Source organism: Cervus canadensis, chromosome 6, assembly GCF_019320065.1.
Source record: "Cervus canadensis isolate Bull #8, Minnesota chromosome 6, ASM1932006v1, whole genome shotgun sequence".
NCBI lineage: Eukaryota > Metazoa > Chordata > Mammalia > Artiodactyla > Cervidae > Cervus > Cervus canadensis.
The window spans coordinates 57,935,369-57,950,346 of record NC_057391.1 but is presented as its reverse complement, the minus strand read 5'-3'; the positions used below and the strand labels follow the sequence as shown (position 1 = coordinate 57,950,346).

Below are 14,978 nucleotides of genomic sequence, written 5' to 3'. Positions count from 1 at the left end.
GATCTGGTTTCCTTCGTGTGTATGCCCAAGAGTGGGATTGCTAGGTCATATGGCAGTTCTATTTCCAGTTTTTAAGGAAATCTCCACACTGTTCTCCATAGCGGCTGTACTAGTTTGCATTCCCACCAACAGTGTAAGAGGGTTCCTTTTTCTCCACACCCTCTCCAGCATTTATTGCTTGTAGACTTTTGGATAGCAGCCATCCTGACTGGCGTGTAATGGTACCTCATTGTGGTTTTGATTTGCATTTCTCTAATAATGAGTGATGTTGAGCATCTTTCATGTGTTTGTTAGCCATCTGTATGTCTTCTTTGGAGAAATGTCTGTTTAGTTCTTTGGCCCATTTTTTGATTGGGTCATTTATTTTTCTGGAATTGAGGTGCAGGAGTTGCTTGTATATTTTTGAGATTAATCCTTTGTCTGTTTCTTCATTTGCTATTATTTTCTCCCAATCTGAGGGCTGTCTTTTCACCTTACTTATAGTTTCCTTTGTAGTGCAAAAGCTTTTAAGTTTCATTAGGTCCCATTTGTTTAGTTTTGCTTTTATTTCCAATATTCTGGGAGGTGGGTCATAGAGGATCTTGCTGTGATTTATGTCAGAAGAGTGTTTTGCCTATGTTCTCCTCTAGGAGTTTTATAGTTTCTGGTCTTACATTTAGATCTTTAATCCATTTTGAGTTTATTTTTGTGTATGGTGTTAGAAAGTGTTCTAGTTTCATTCTTTTACAAGTGGTTGACCAGTTTTCCCAGCACCACTTGTTAAAGAGGTTGTCTTTTTTCCATTGTATATCCTTGCCTCCTTTGTCAAAGATAAGGTGTCCATAGGTCCGTGGATTTATCTCTGGGCTTTCTATTCTGTTCCATTGATCTATATTTCTGTCTTTGTGCCAGTACCATACTGTCTTGATGACTGTGGCTTTGTAGTAGAGTCTGAAGTCAGGCAGGTTGATTCCTCCAGTTCCATTCTTCTTTCTCAAGATTACTTTGGCTATTCGAGGTTTTTTGTATTTCCATACAAATTGTGAAATTCTTTGGTCTAGTTTTGTGAAAAATACCGTTGGTAGCTTGATAGGGATTGCATTGAATCTATAGATTGCTTTAGGTAGAATAGCCATTTTGACAATATTGATTCTTCCAATCCATGAACACGGTATGTTTCTCCAACAGAATTCATATTTTATACTTTTTTTAAATTGATAAAATTGAAGATACCTTAAAGATTTGTATATTCCAACCCTCATACAGATGGCAAAATACAAGCCTTGTCTGAATGACTTACCTAAATTCTCACATTAAGGTATTGGCAGGGCCAGAAGCCAAGTTTCCACTTTAGTTTAAAACTCTTTTTCTATATTATATTTCCAGAAAAAGATTTGCAAAGATGGTTATAAACTTTGCAGCATGGTATCAGAGAAGAGAACACGCTCAAGAAAAAGTCTGTTGAGTTTTAGTAATCAGTTCATTATCATAAAGTTGCACTTTATATAACCAATGTAATATCTAAACCTATAAAGAAACTCACCTTGAACATTTCTACTATATCCTCAAGGAAATATGATTAGTCCTTTAGAGTAATAGAGAGGGGGAAGAAAGTAATAGCTCTGGGCGGGGGGGGGGGGGGGGGGGCGGGAACAGAACAATTTATCTTTAATAATAAACTATAACAGAGAGAAATGCTACCCAAAGGTCAGTGAAGACAAAGCCAGTCGATTCTAAAGTTCAAAGGTATAAACCATCCTACAAAATATGCTTAGAACCTTAAGATATAACTTGTTAAAATATCTTGGAAGTTTTATACATCCATGTAGAGAGCTCTTCTTTTCATAACTCGAATAGAGCCCAGTGAATAGCAACAAGCTTTATTGTTATTGCCTTTTGAGAGAGAAAGTGTTCAGAAGGGTCACTTTTTCTCTCCCCAGATTGAAGTTTTCTAATGAAGCATTCTTCAGCCAGCATTAGACGACGATCAGCCAATCACTCTTCAGCTGACCCAAGTTTAGACAATTTAAGATATTTTGTTCTTTTTTCAATTTCCTCCATGTATTAGTTAACCCTGGTTTCATTCAAGAATTCATGGTAATATCACTAAATTTATACATTGTCTGGAATATGCTAGAAAACTTCTTAATTATTACTAACTCCCACTAGCTATTTTTCCCCCTAGAAAAGAATACAATGGAGGAAGTTATGTACCAGTGCCACGAGGAAGGGAAGAAAATGACTCAACCACCTCCCATCTTACAATTGCCTCAGTGCCTTTCTGATACTTTCTGTGGTGAAACAGAAATAGCACTGGACTTAGGTATAGCTCAGTCGGTAAAGAATCTGCCTGCAATGCGGGAGACCTGGGTTCCATGGGAAGATCCCCTGGTGAAGGGAAAGGCTACCCACTCCAGTATCCTGGTCTGGAGAATTCCATGGACTGAATAGTCCATGGGTCGCAAAGAGTGGGACACGACTGAGTGACTTTCACTTTCATGTTTCATGTTTAGAATCAATAGACTTGGGGTTTATGTCCAAGCTCCTCACATTTAAGACCCTTACTTTCCATGTAACTTTAAGTTACTTAACCTTCTGGATATCTGTTTTTTATATGTGAAATGGAAATACCACAACTCATATCTAAGAACTTCCCTGGTGGCTCAGATGGTAAAGAATCTGCCTGCAATGCAAGAGACCTGGGTTTGAGCCAAGTCGAGAAGATCCCCTGGAGAAGAGAATGGCTGCCCACTTCAGTATTCCTGCCTGGAGAATTTCATGGACAGAGAAGCCTGGCAGGCTACAGTCCATGGGGGCACAAAGAGTAGGACACAACTGAGCAACTAACACTCATTTCTGAGAATAGCTGAGATGATTAAATTATGTATATGAAAGTGAATTGCATGTCATGAATATAAGATATTATTTAATTAATAGATAAAATTTTTAAGAAGTTAATAGAACAATATGCTTCATCTTTTCTAAGTTTTATGACCAACTGGACCTACTATGTATCAGAGTTGTAGTAAGAGTATAAATACTGTATATATGGGCAAAATCATTCTAACCAGTTAAAGAAATGCTATGAAATGTAACTTACAAAAATTACTTCTGTTCCTTCATTAGTCACCACAAGTAGCATTCATCAAGCAACATGACCAAAGACAAATAGGATAGAGAACTTGGGATTTGGTAATTTCAACTATCCTGAGAGGATTTTCCCCAATGGAGGCTTAACAGGTAGCAAAATAGTTCTGACTAGAGCTGGTTGGACCACTGAGACCAGATAGCCTCATGGGGATAAAAAAGATGAGTGTGGCTGGTATCACCAGCAAGCAACACTGTAGATGTCTTTCCAAAAGTGAAAGTGACAGTCACTCAGTCATGTCCAACTCTTTGTGACCCCATGGACTTCTCCAGGAATTCTCCTGGAATTCTCCAGGCCAAAATACTCGAGTGGGTAGCCATTCCCTTCAGGGGATCTTCCCAACCCAGGGATCAAACCCAGGTCTCCTGCATTGCAGGCAGATTCTTTAACAGCTGAGCCACCAAGGAAGCCCAAGAATACTGGAGTGGGTAGCCTATCCCTTCTCCAGCCGATCTTCCTGACCCAGGAATTGAACCGGGGTTTCCTGCCTTGCAGGCAGATTCTTCACCAGCTGAGCTAGCAGGGAAGCCCATCTTTCCAAGCACTTCCCATATTTTTCACAATAAAAGCCCAAGTGCTTGCTAGGATCCACAAGGCTTTATATGATCTGGCCATCTATCACCTTTGACTTCATCATCTACAGCTCTCCTTCACACACTTTATTCCAGACACTCTGGCCTTTCTGTTTCTTGAACACATAGGCTAGCGTCTACCTCAAAACCTTTGCACGCACTCCATCTGCCTACATTACTCCCAGGTCTATGTGTGGCTACTCCCTCACTTTGTTAGCATCTCGGTGAAATCCTTCCTGGTTACCCAATCTAAAATTACAATCTTTCCTCCATGACATTTTATATCCCCCCTCCTGACTTCTGAGCTTCCCTGGTGGCTCAGATGGTAAAGCATCTGCCTACAATGTGGGAGACCCGGGTTCAATCCCTGGGTTGGGAAGATCTCCTGGAGAAGAAAATGGCAACCCACTCCAGTATTCTTGCCTGGAAAATCCCATGGATGGAGGAACCTGGTAGGCTACAGTCCATGGGGTCCCAAAGAGTTGGACATGACTGAGCAACTTCATACCTAACTTTTGCTCCTTCTAACACAATATATATTTTTTCTTGTCTGTTTGCTCTCACTGGAATTAAATTCCAGAAGAAGAGAAATGTCTGTCTGTTTTGTAACTGCCACATTCCTATCACATAAAAAAAGCATCTGGTACAGTAGGTGGTCAATAAATACAACAAATAGATAAACAATAGTCAGGTGTTCCAGTTATCAATGGTTTTTTACGAAATCATCCCAAAACTAGGAGCTTAAAAGAACAATCATTTCAGACTTCTCATAGTTTTAAGGGTTTACTGGCCTCAGCTGGATGGTTCTTGCTTGAGGTCTTTCATGCAGTGATAGTCAGAAGAAAAGGACTAGAATTATCTGAAAGCTCCCTCCTTCGCACGTCTGGTGCTGGGATGGGAGGATTCAAAACTGAGGGGCTGAGACAGCAAGGGTTCCTCAGCCATCTCTATGTGGGCTCTTCACAAGGTCTTTCCTATAGGGCAGCCAGGGTTTTTATGTGGTAGCTTAGGGCTCTGAAGCAAATGTCCCTAGAGAGAGAACCATTAGAAAGCTTTTTCACCTTTTATGTCCTAACTTCAGGCATATAGTTCTGCCATACTTTCAGCAGTCACAAAGGCTCATCTAGGCTCATACATAAACTCCATCTTGTTTTTTGTTTTAGTTTGTTTGACAGGGAATGGACAGGTTCTGGAAAACCATATGGGCAGAAATATTGTAGCTATTTTTATAAAATTCAACCTGCTACACCACCAACAAAAAAAGAAATCAGTAATGTCAAAGGCAGATATCTCAATAGAGAAGTAGAACTTGAGGTGGACTGGAGAGTGAGCAACAGGTAAGAATAAGGAAATACTGACTACAGGTGACAGGGACTCAATCAAGCACACCAGAGTTTGAGGGTCTGGGAAGACTGTCAAAAATCAGTAATATATTAAACAATAAACTTGACAAAGGATTGCTATCAATGGCTTGGAAACCTGAATTTTCCTTCTAATTTTAACTTTCTGATATAGGGTAAATAATGCCTAGAAGGCTGCCTCTATTGGCTGTTTTACAGTTGAAGTTAGTATCAATGGCTTTCTATGAAAATGTAGCTTTGATATCTATTTAGTTATGAGAACATGCGCTCTCATTTGTCACTTGCCAGGCATAATATAATTTCATTTGTCTTCAGACTTTGGACTGTCCCAGGATGTTGCAGGTGCAACTTTTATGGCAGCCGGTAGTTCAGCTCCTGAATTAGTTACTGCTTTTCTAGGTAAATACTGCTCCTTATATTTTTTTGCTCAATTTGTGTGTGTGTGTGATTTGATCTTCTCCAAGTCAACACTAACTTAGCTGCTATCTGGCTCATAGGTGTATTTATCACAAAGGGCGATATTGGCATTAGCACCATTCTTGGATCTGCAATCTATAACCTCCTTGGTATCTGTGCAGCCTGTGGCTTACTATCTAATGCGGTATGTAAGAAAACTTTATTCAACAAAATATGTTGTCTTGACAAATTATAAGAACTGCTTACTGTCAAACCGCAACATGAATCAACCATAGGTATACATACATCCCCTCCCTTTTGAACCTCCCTCCCGCCTCCCTCCCCACCCCACCCCCTAGGCTGATACAGAGCCCCTGTTTGAGTTTCCTGAGCCACACAGCAAGTTCCCGTTGGCTGCCTATTTTACATATGGTAATACGTTTCCATGGTACTTTCTCCTCACATCTCACCCTCTCCTCCCCTCTCCCCATGTCAATAAGTCTATTCTCCATGTCTGTTTCTCCACTGCTGCCCTGCAAATAAATTCTTCAGTACTGTTTTTCTAGATTCTGTATATACACGTTAGTATACGGTATTTATCTCTTTCTGGCTTACTTCACTCTGTATAACAGGCTCTAGGTTCACCCACAGAAACAACAGAAAACAACAGAATTTGACAGAGTTTGACAAAAAAGAACAAAATTCTGTAAAGCAATTATCCTTCAATTAAAAAGTAAATAAATTTATTAAAAAAATGACAAAGAAAAAAAGAATTGTTTATAGTCTGGAACAAACAAGGCACTAGGAATGTGTTCAATTAAGTTTATTAATCAGTAGAAAAACAACATGTATTCAATTTTAAGTTAACCCACAAATACCTCTTGGTCAAATTTATGAAAATCAGACTAGGTTTAGAAACACAATTTTTCTTAAAATTCCTTTCTCTAAAAGCAATATGCAAAAGATAACAATGTTTAACTACAAATATACAAATAATTTTAGTATTACACTAAGCAAGTACTTGAAGAAGTTAACAGCGTAATGGAAACACTAATTATTTTTACAGGTTTCAACGCTATCATGTTGGCCCCTATTCAGAGACTGTGTGGCATATGCTATCAGTATAGCAGCACTTCTTGCCATAATATTTGACAACCAAGTTTACTGGTAAGCTTGAAACAATCATTACTCTTATGTAAAACAATTACAGAGAATATCTTTATAAAATTCTGGTTTAGTAACTTTTTCTTCAGAAATGTTGTTTCTTTCACTTCTCAATCATCTACCACGTCCATGCATTTTTTCCCGTAGATCTCTGAGCTAACCTTCTCATCACAGTTGCTGGTTGGGCTGTTCTCCCTTTCCAATTTTTCAGTCAAATCAGTCTTTCTTTTTGTCTAACCAGTAGATGTAACCATCCTTCTTTCTCCCCATTGACTACCTTCTCATAAAGTTTCCCAACTTTTGACATCTGTTAAAGCCCCAACTGGTGGCTTTTTCATCTATTGGGTTGTTTACCTTTCCTCAGTTAGAAGCGGCCATGATCACACAATTAGAGAGATGACAAAGAAATAAACAAAGTCCCTTTAAATTCCTCCAACTTTTCCCCTGATGTTCATTTAGTAAGAGAACTATAGCCCTCTTCCTCTAAAAATTAAAAATGTTTTAGGTTTCAAGACAAAAAACTATTTGTTTTATTTATAATCTCCCCATGCCTTGTCGTTCTAAAAAAACAGAAACAGTCACTTTTTCAGCTAATACGTACCAGGTATTTGTCAGGTGTTAATCACTATGACATGAGTCTGAACAGATGAATAAATGTAAAACACACACAGACTGCACACTGCCTGATGGTGGACATCAATGGCACCCTCTGGGATACTAGTTTGGCAGTGCTGCTCTAATACCTGCTATCAAGAAACTTCAGACCTAGCAGGGAGTAAATTTTCAAAGTGAATCTTCCTGAAATCTAGTCTGTCTCCCAAGGAAAGACTGTTGGTTACAACAGAAGTGCTTCTGGGATTTAGCAGTTGTCTGCAAGGGGACAATGACTAGGGGAGTATCCAAGCTAATGCTCCTTTCATTAGGGAAATCAAGAACTCTGTGCTTTCAAGCTATAGCAGTGATTCACTAGCTATAAAATAAAAGGTAAATGCAAGGTTCAAATATGATGGTATCAGATAATCAAAATTCTCTAAATAGCAAACCAGAGTATAGGAAAACGGTGCAAGCCAAACTCATTTACATTAAAATCATCAAAAAATCTCAGTATAGCAAATTGAAAAGCTTCAGCCAAAGTCTAACATATTCTGATTTAGCACAGAATTCCTATACCAGAACAACTGAAATGAAGGGATACTATAGTCTTATAACTGTTATCTTCTTTCAATGAACTGAGGGGGAGAAGCCCCATCACTATTCATTACTTTCACTTTCATTTTGAAAATCTGTAATTACTATTATTTTCAAATAGGGCTTCCCAGGTGGCTCAGAGGGTAAAGAATCTGCCTGTGGTGTGGGAGACTCAGGTTTGACCCCTGGGTTGGGAAGATCCCCTGTAGAAGGGAATGGCAACCCACCCCAGTATTCTTGCCTGGAGAATTCCATGGGCAGAGGAGCCTGGCAGGCTTCATTCCATTGGGTCACAAAGATTTGGACACGACTAAGCGACTAACACCATTTTCAAAGAACTTTCTATGCCTGCTATTTGGAAGGATTCTACAAATTAAGAATGAGTTTGTAATCCTTGTTTTTAAAATACAAAAAGGACAGTGTCGAACTTTCATCAATAAGTCTTTAATAATGTTGTAACCAAATCTGGACACATCTACAAAATCAAAATGTTTCTAGAATATTTCTGTTCTATTGCTTCATTAGAAAATTAAGCAGATACTGACCCAAAACTACTAACTCTAAAATAACTTTCACTTTAAATTGAAAACCACACACATCTCTCTAATTTATAGGTATGAAGGAACTTTACTGCTTTTGATATACGGATTATATGTTGTGGTGCTGTGTTTTGACATTAAAATTAATCAGTATATTATAAAGAAATGCAGTCCTTGCTGTACCTGTCTTGCCAAAGCAATAGAAGAGAGAAGTGAACAACAGCCACTGATGGGATGGGAAGATGAGGATCAACCATTCATCCGTAGGCAATCAAGAACTGACAGCGGAATATTTCATGAAGATTCTGGCTACTCCCAACTTTCATTAAGTTTACATGGTCTTAGTCAGGTTTGTGAAGGTAATAACCACATCATGACCACTATTAAGTCTATTACTAGCAAAACTTAATTTCATTTCAATTCAGCAAGTACTATACTATTTAAAAAATACTATGGGAATTTAGAGATGATCAAGAGGCAGACCTATCCTTAAAGAAGCTTCCAATATTACAGAAAAAAACCAAAATAGCTAAAATATGAACATTTAAATACTTAAAGAAATAAAGCATAAACACAGTTCCTAAATGGGACAGATGGTAAAAAAAATTTGATGAGGATGGTTAGATAGGAGTCACAGAGACAAACTAAGCCTTGTAGAATAGTAAGATTTTAACAACTTGATTTATGGTAATAGCTACTGAAGTTTTATCAGACTTCATGTGTCATAAGTACATGATGCAGAGCTAAGAGTAAGCAGCATTCCATGGACTGACCAAGAAATAACATGGGGAAAAGGCCTGTCAAGTACTAACACAACTGGAGGACTGAATGTGCAGAATAGAAGCAGAAGAAAGGTGGACAGGAAGGAATACAACAGATTCCTAAAGGCTACATTAACAGCGTCTGCAGGTTTGCAGAGAAATTACCAGAACTGAAATATGAGATAAAAAGACATGGCTACTAAACCAAGTGATGTGTTTAACAGATGCTTAGACAAGGTGAAGGCAGTGGGAATACAAGAAAACAGATGTGAGACAATGCAGAGGAAGCATCACCAAAACCAGGCAACTGAAGGGCTACATGGGAGCAGAGATAATTTTGAGCCTTTTGATCATGCCAAAGTAAGAAAATGAGAATACCACTTACAAAAACTAGGAATTTAGGAAGAAGAGCTGGTGTGAAGAAAAAGTAGGAAGGAGACAGCTGAATTTTAAACATGTGAAGCAGTAGCAAAACATGTAAATAAATGTTTATAGTATGTGTGCTAAGTCGCTTCAGTCGTGTCTGACTCTTTGAGACCTGAAGGACTGTAGGCCACCAGACTCCTCTGCCCATGGGATTCTCCAGGCAAAAATACTGGAGTGGGTTTCCATGCCCTCCTCCTCCTCCAAAATCCCCTGGGGAAAAGAATGACCTACCCACTGCAGTATTCTTGCCTGGAGAATCCCATGGACAGAAGAGCCTGTCAGGGCTACAGTCCATGAGATCTCAAAGAGTCGGACACTACTGAACAACTAACATGTTTAGTATATAGGAAGTCAAATTCAGCTACAGCCAGAAATACAAATTTAGGGATTTTTTTTTTTTAATAAAGTGATTTAAGAAACAGATTCTGCATTTTACTTAGTACATTAGACAGGAAACTTAGTAATTTATTACCTGAAAAAATTAAAACATGAATTTTCCCCTTACAAAAATTATAGTTTCTCGTCTTTCAGGTACAAGAAGTACACATTTCTAAGTTAAATTTTATAACAAGAAACTAAAACAACCAGTGCAAACATTTTTTATTACAATAAAATTATATCTGTTACTTTCTGGCCCATTGGCTGCAATGTGGCCAAAAAAAAAAAGAAAAAAAAATTATGAGTTGTTTCATTAATATTAGTTGTAATGTGACCTAATATATGGGCATAGCATTGGACTGGCCAAAAAGTTTGTTCAATTTTTTCCATAAGATGGTATGGAAAAAACCGTCCAAACTTTTTGGCCAACCCAATATTTCATAAATGCCATACAAATTTTAAACAATCTAAAGTGAAGTCTCCTTTTTATCTAATAGATTATTATTGACTTCTTCCACCAAGTTAATAGAACAAATTGAATTTAAAAAACATACTCAAGTTTTATAAGTTACACTGTAGATTCAATACTACTTCCTCTAAGACTTGTGGTGAATTTTGTTTAGTAAATTAATGAAAGAAAATGATGAAATAAGCCCCGTAAAATGACCTATAATGAGAATCAGAAATATTCAACTTAATAAAAAGATTATGCTATAGCTATCTTTTACTCCCTAAGTATACATTTTGTGATACATAGGGCAGGCTAGAGGTATCATCAATACTGGGAAGTGGAGACAACTGGGGTTGCTAAGGGAAGACACCAGGTTAATCCCATAAGCAAAAGTTACTAAAAACCATCCACACTGTAGAAAATCAAGAGATGCTGAACTGATACTTCAGAAACATTATGTTTCTAACACACTTAGTGAATGACCCTAAACACTTTGATGGATTTAAGACCCCAAATAAAGAAATGCTGAGTATCACATTTTATAGTCAGCCCTCAAGTCTCAATTAGCTTCTTTTTGCCAGCAATATCAGTAATGAGATATTCAAATGTTTTAAATAGCCTCTTAAAAACTGATACAGCTAATTTATTTCAATATAGCTTCTTAAATGGACATTTCTAACTTAATTGGCCATTTGAGAAAACTCAGAATCGTTTAATTTTTCCTTAACAGATCCGCCAAGTGTTTTCAGCATGCCTGAAGCAGACTTAAAAAGAATTTTTTGGGTACTATCCCTTCCCATTATTATACTACTTTTTCTAACCACACCAGATTGTAGAAGAAAGTTTTGGAGAAAGTATTTTGTGATAACATTTTTTATGTCAGCACTGTGGATATCTGCATTTACATATATCCTGGTCTGGATGGTCACAATAACTGGTATGTATAATATCTTAAGAGCACAATTTAAAAATAATCAGTTGTATATAAGTACAGCATGTATTCACTAAGTATAGTCTAGTTAAAGAGAAAATTTGTTTTTCAGCAAAGACTAAAAATAAAGATTAGTGCTATTTACAAAAAGATTAAATATTAATATACCAACAAGCTCACTCAGGTTTTGTGAGGTGTATACCACGTCAGCTATTACACAGCGCAGGGGTCACTATTACACAGCGCAGGGGTACAAGTCAAAGGAACATGTTATAAATGATATCAAATTCACAGAATTTCTGTTTTGTTAACAATTAAATCACATTGCATGGGTCCACAAGATAGTCCTTATACTGAATCCCATTCCATAATTTAACACATAGCAAGGTGCCAGTGTTTTCAGAAAAAAATGGGTATTCACTGTTTAACTGGATTACATTTTGTTTTTTAATATGGCAATACAAACGTACTACAAAATGAATAAAAAGGGTATAAAATAAAGTCTCATTTTAGTTTCTACTACTTTCATGATTAAGATTTAACCACAACTGCCTGACCATAAACAGCTCTAGTCCCAAAGAACTCCTAGTTCAGAAGGAAAAACTGAATACAAACAATGTACAAAAAAAAAAATCAGGAATTTCTCCCAAAAAGGTTAACCTGAACGGACTTAATCAGAGGTGAGCAAACCACCATCTGTGTACCCAAATCACTGAGTCTCCTGTTTTTGCGAGTTAAGTTTTACTGAACAGTCATGACCATCCATTTATATATTATCCATGAATGCTTTCACATTATACTGGCAGAGCTGAATAACTGAACAGATTGTATAGCCTACAAAACCTAAAAAAATTACTATCTCACCCTTTCAAAAAAAAGTTTCCTGACCTCTGACTTTTCTCAAATTAATGTGACTTAGAATAGTATGCTATTCTAAGAATATTTCTTTTTTTTATGCATAATATGGAAAAATCCAATAGCCTGCATATTAAAGCTCTCCATAAATGTTCTCAGCCAGATCATATTTGACATCAGGAAAGCAAGAAAAGAACAAAATTAAGTACTAGATCACAGAACAGTCCCCAAGATGATAAATGTTAGTGTTATTTATGTACATATGAACTCTGGCAAACCAGTAACAAATTAACAACCAATTACAGTTCCAATAGCAATATATAAGCATGCAATAAATATGCTACTTGAAGTTTTTTTTCGTTAACACTTTTAAGAAAAAAAGAATTGTAAAGCAAGTTTTCAATTACAATATTAAGAGCAGTTGCATTCTAGTTCTGTTTCCCAAAATGGATACATTTATGAATAATGATGAACTGCCATCTGATTTAACAGAAGTATTAAACCAGGACCACAAAGTTAGAAAGACTCAAGTAGAAGCCTATTCTGTTTTCCTCAGATTTATGATTTCCCAAAGGAAACACCTAAACTAAGGTATATCACTAAAGTAGAACTTTAAAAATGCATACCATGTTAACACATTTACAGCCTAAAAATAGCTATAAATAATTTGCTTAAATCTGACCTCTTTAGGAAATGTTTTTAAAAAGGAAAAGAGAAAATGACCAATTTATTGGCATATTTTAAGCAACAGCCTTGATAACAGTGGATATCCAAAACTTCTATAAGCATACCAGATAGGGAAATTATTCCTCGGTAGAATTTTGTGTATTAAATATCACCACCTGTCATGAAAAATCTGTGCTACCTTGGTTACCAATTCACCAATATTATTAAAATATTTTGCTACCTAAAATCTAAGTACATATTGGTTCTGAAATCTAAATATGTCTATTTTCTTTTTCAGGAAAGAAATATCTGCAGAGAACAGTTAGTGAATCTATAAGATTTGTAATATGTAATATCTTTGTTTGTTACAGGGGAAACATTAGAAATTCCAGATACAGTAATGGGTCTTACTTTATTAGCAGCAGGAACAAGCATACCAGACACAATCGCAAGTGTGTTGGTTGCAAGAAAAGGTAAGAACTGGGTCCCTCAAGCTGCAATGCCCATTCTTAAAAGCCTGACTGAAATACACTAAGCAAAGATACCTTTAAAATATTTCCTCAGTAACATACTTTGAAGAAAAAAGAACTCAGGAGGAAGCATTTACTATTTAATAGCAGATTAACTTCACTAAATCTAATCCCCTAAATAATATTCACCTGAAATGTGAATTAAATCATAATTAACCTTGTTAGAATGAAAAGCAACAAGTAATCTATATACCTTATTGAAAAATGGTTTAATAAATAAGGATAATTATTATTAGATAAATAAATGTTAAGACTTTAAATACTAACCCCCTAAAATTTAAAAATACAAATTCAGTAAGACTTTTGCTCTAATACAACAATTTCCCAAAACAAACAGAAAAAGTATCCAGTGTTTTTTCTTATGAAGCTTATTAATAAAATACAGTATTGGTATGCACATTTAACAACATGCTTTTTTTGCAGGCAAAGGAGACATGGCTATGTCTAACATCGTGGGATCCAATGTCTTTGATATGCTATGCCTAGGTGTTCCATGGCTTATTAAAACTGCATTTATAAATGCATCTGCTCCTATAGAAGTGAACAGTAGAGGACTAACTTACATAACCATCTTTCTCAACATTTCAATTGTTTTCCTTTTCTTAGCAGTTCACCTCAATGGCTGGAAACTAGACAGAAAGTTGGGAGTAGTCTGTCTGTTACTGTACTTGGGGCTTACAACATTATCAGTTCTATATGAACTTGGAATTATTGGGAACAATAAAATAAGGGGCTGTGGTGATTAATGTTAACAGTGTTATGTGGAAAATGTGAATGATGGGGAAGAGCAAAGAAGAAAAACTCCATTTCTTCATTTAACTCAAATAAAAAATATTCTGAACTTCAGGATCTAAAACTTCCTTACAGTAATTTTTTAATCAACAAAAGTAATTTAAAGTCAACCAAAATCATATCCTAATTTGTCTGAGCCCTTTCTTTTCAAGGACAATTACATATATTAAACAGAAGTTTTGGAAAAAACCATCTATGCTTTACCTTACAATAAGTTGATAAAAACCGGGGACACTTTTAACAAACAAATCCCACTATGTAGAACTGAAAATAACAAAAAAATGGCTTACTTCATTAAAACTAGTATAACCATTCATTTAAACTGAATGACCAGACTTGCTGTCTTAAAAACCCAAACTTGAGATTAACAAAAAATCACAGTATATTTAACACTATACTGTTAAAAACTGGTGGGAAGTTTTAGAAGTTCATTTTTACAACTTTTTGTAAGCAGACAGTATTACTTAAAAAATGACGTTTACTAGGAGATTCAGCAAAACAGATATAAGAATGTTCCAACCGTGGTTTCAAATTATGCATTACGATCCAAGCGAACGTCAATTTCTCTGCCACTGATTTTTATGCCATTCATTATTCTGCAGGCTTTTTCAGCTGATTCTGGGGAGTCAAATCTGACCGTTCCACAGCCTTTTGACTTTCCATTCTCCATTTTTATTTCTGCAAACATTACATGACCTGTAAAATAAAAATTATAGAATTACCTGTCAGTTTAAACAGGTTCCATTTCAGTATACAGGTTTGAAATTTCTCATAGCCTATGAAGTGACAAGTAACATGGCTAAAAACATTAATGATTTTAAAATAGCACATCATATAAGTA

At 36.3% G+C, this 14,978-nt stretch overlaps 2 protein-coding genes across 4 annotated transcripts in view; one reads left to right on the top strand and one right to left on the bottom strand.

Moving 5' to 3' along the window:
• The window catches only part of SLC24A5 (solute carrier family 24 member 5), a 22,224-nt gene extending 8,030 nt beyond the window's left edge, over positions 1 to 14,194 (top strand). For both annotated transcript variants that reach the window (XM_043472069.1, XM_043472068.1), the window contains exons 3-9: positions 5,376 to 5,459; positions 5,558 to 5,661; positions 6,523 to 6,623; positions 8,423 to 8,706; positions 11,094 to 11,300; positions 13,187 to 13,288; positions 13,769 to 14,194. In XM_043472069.1, coding sequence (XP_043328004.1) covers positions 5,376 to 5,459; positions 5,558 to 5,661; positions 6,523 to 6,623; positions 8,423 to 8,706; positions 11,094 to 11,300; positions 13,187 to 13,288; positions 13,769 to 14,091 — 1,205 coding nt within the window. In that variant the 3' untranslated portion in view covers positions 14,092 to 14,194. The remainder of the gene's footprint in view (positions 1 to 5,375; positions 5,460 to 5,557; positions 5,662 to 6,522; positions 6,624 to 8,422; positions 8,707 to 11,093; positions 11,301 to 13,186; positions 13,289 to 13,768) is intronic.
• The window catches only part of MYEF2 (myelin expression factor 2), a 38,285-nt gene continuing 33,277 nt past the window's right edge, over positions 9,971 to 14,978 (bottom strand). For both annotated transcript variants that reach the window (XM_043472065.1, XM_043472066.1), the window contains one exon: positions 9,971 to 14,833. In XM_043472065.1, coding sequence (XP_043328000.1) covers positions 14,670 to 14,833 — 164 coding nt within the window. In that variant the 3' untranslated portion in view covers positions 9,971 to 14,669. The remainder of the gene's footprint in view (positions 14,834 to 14,978) is intronic.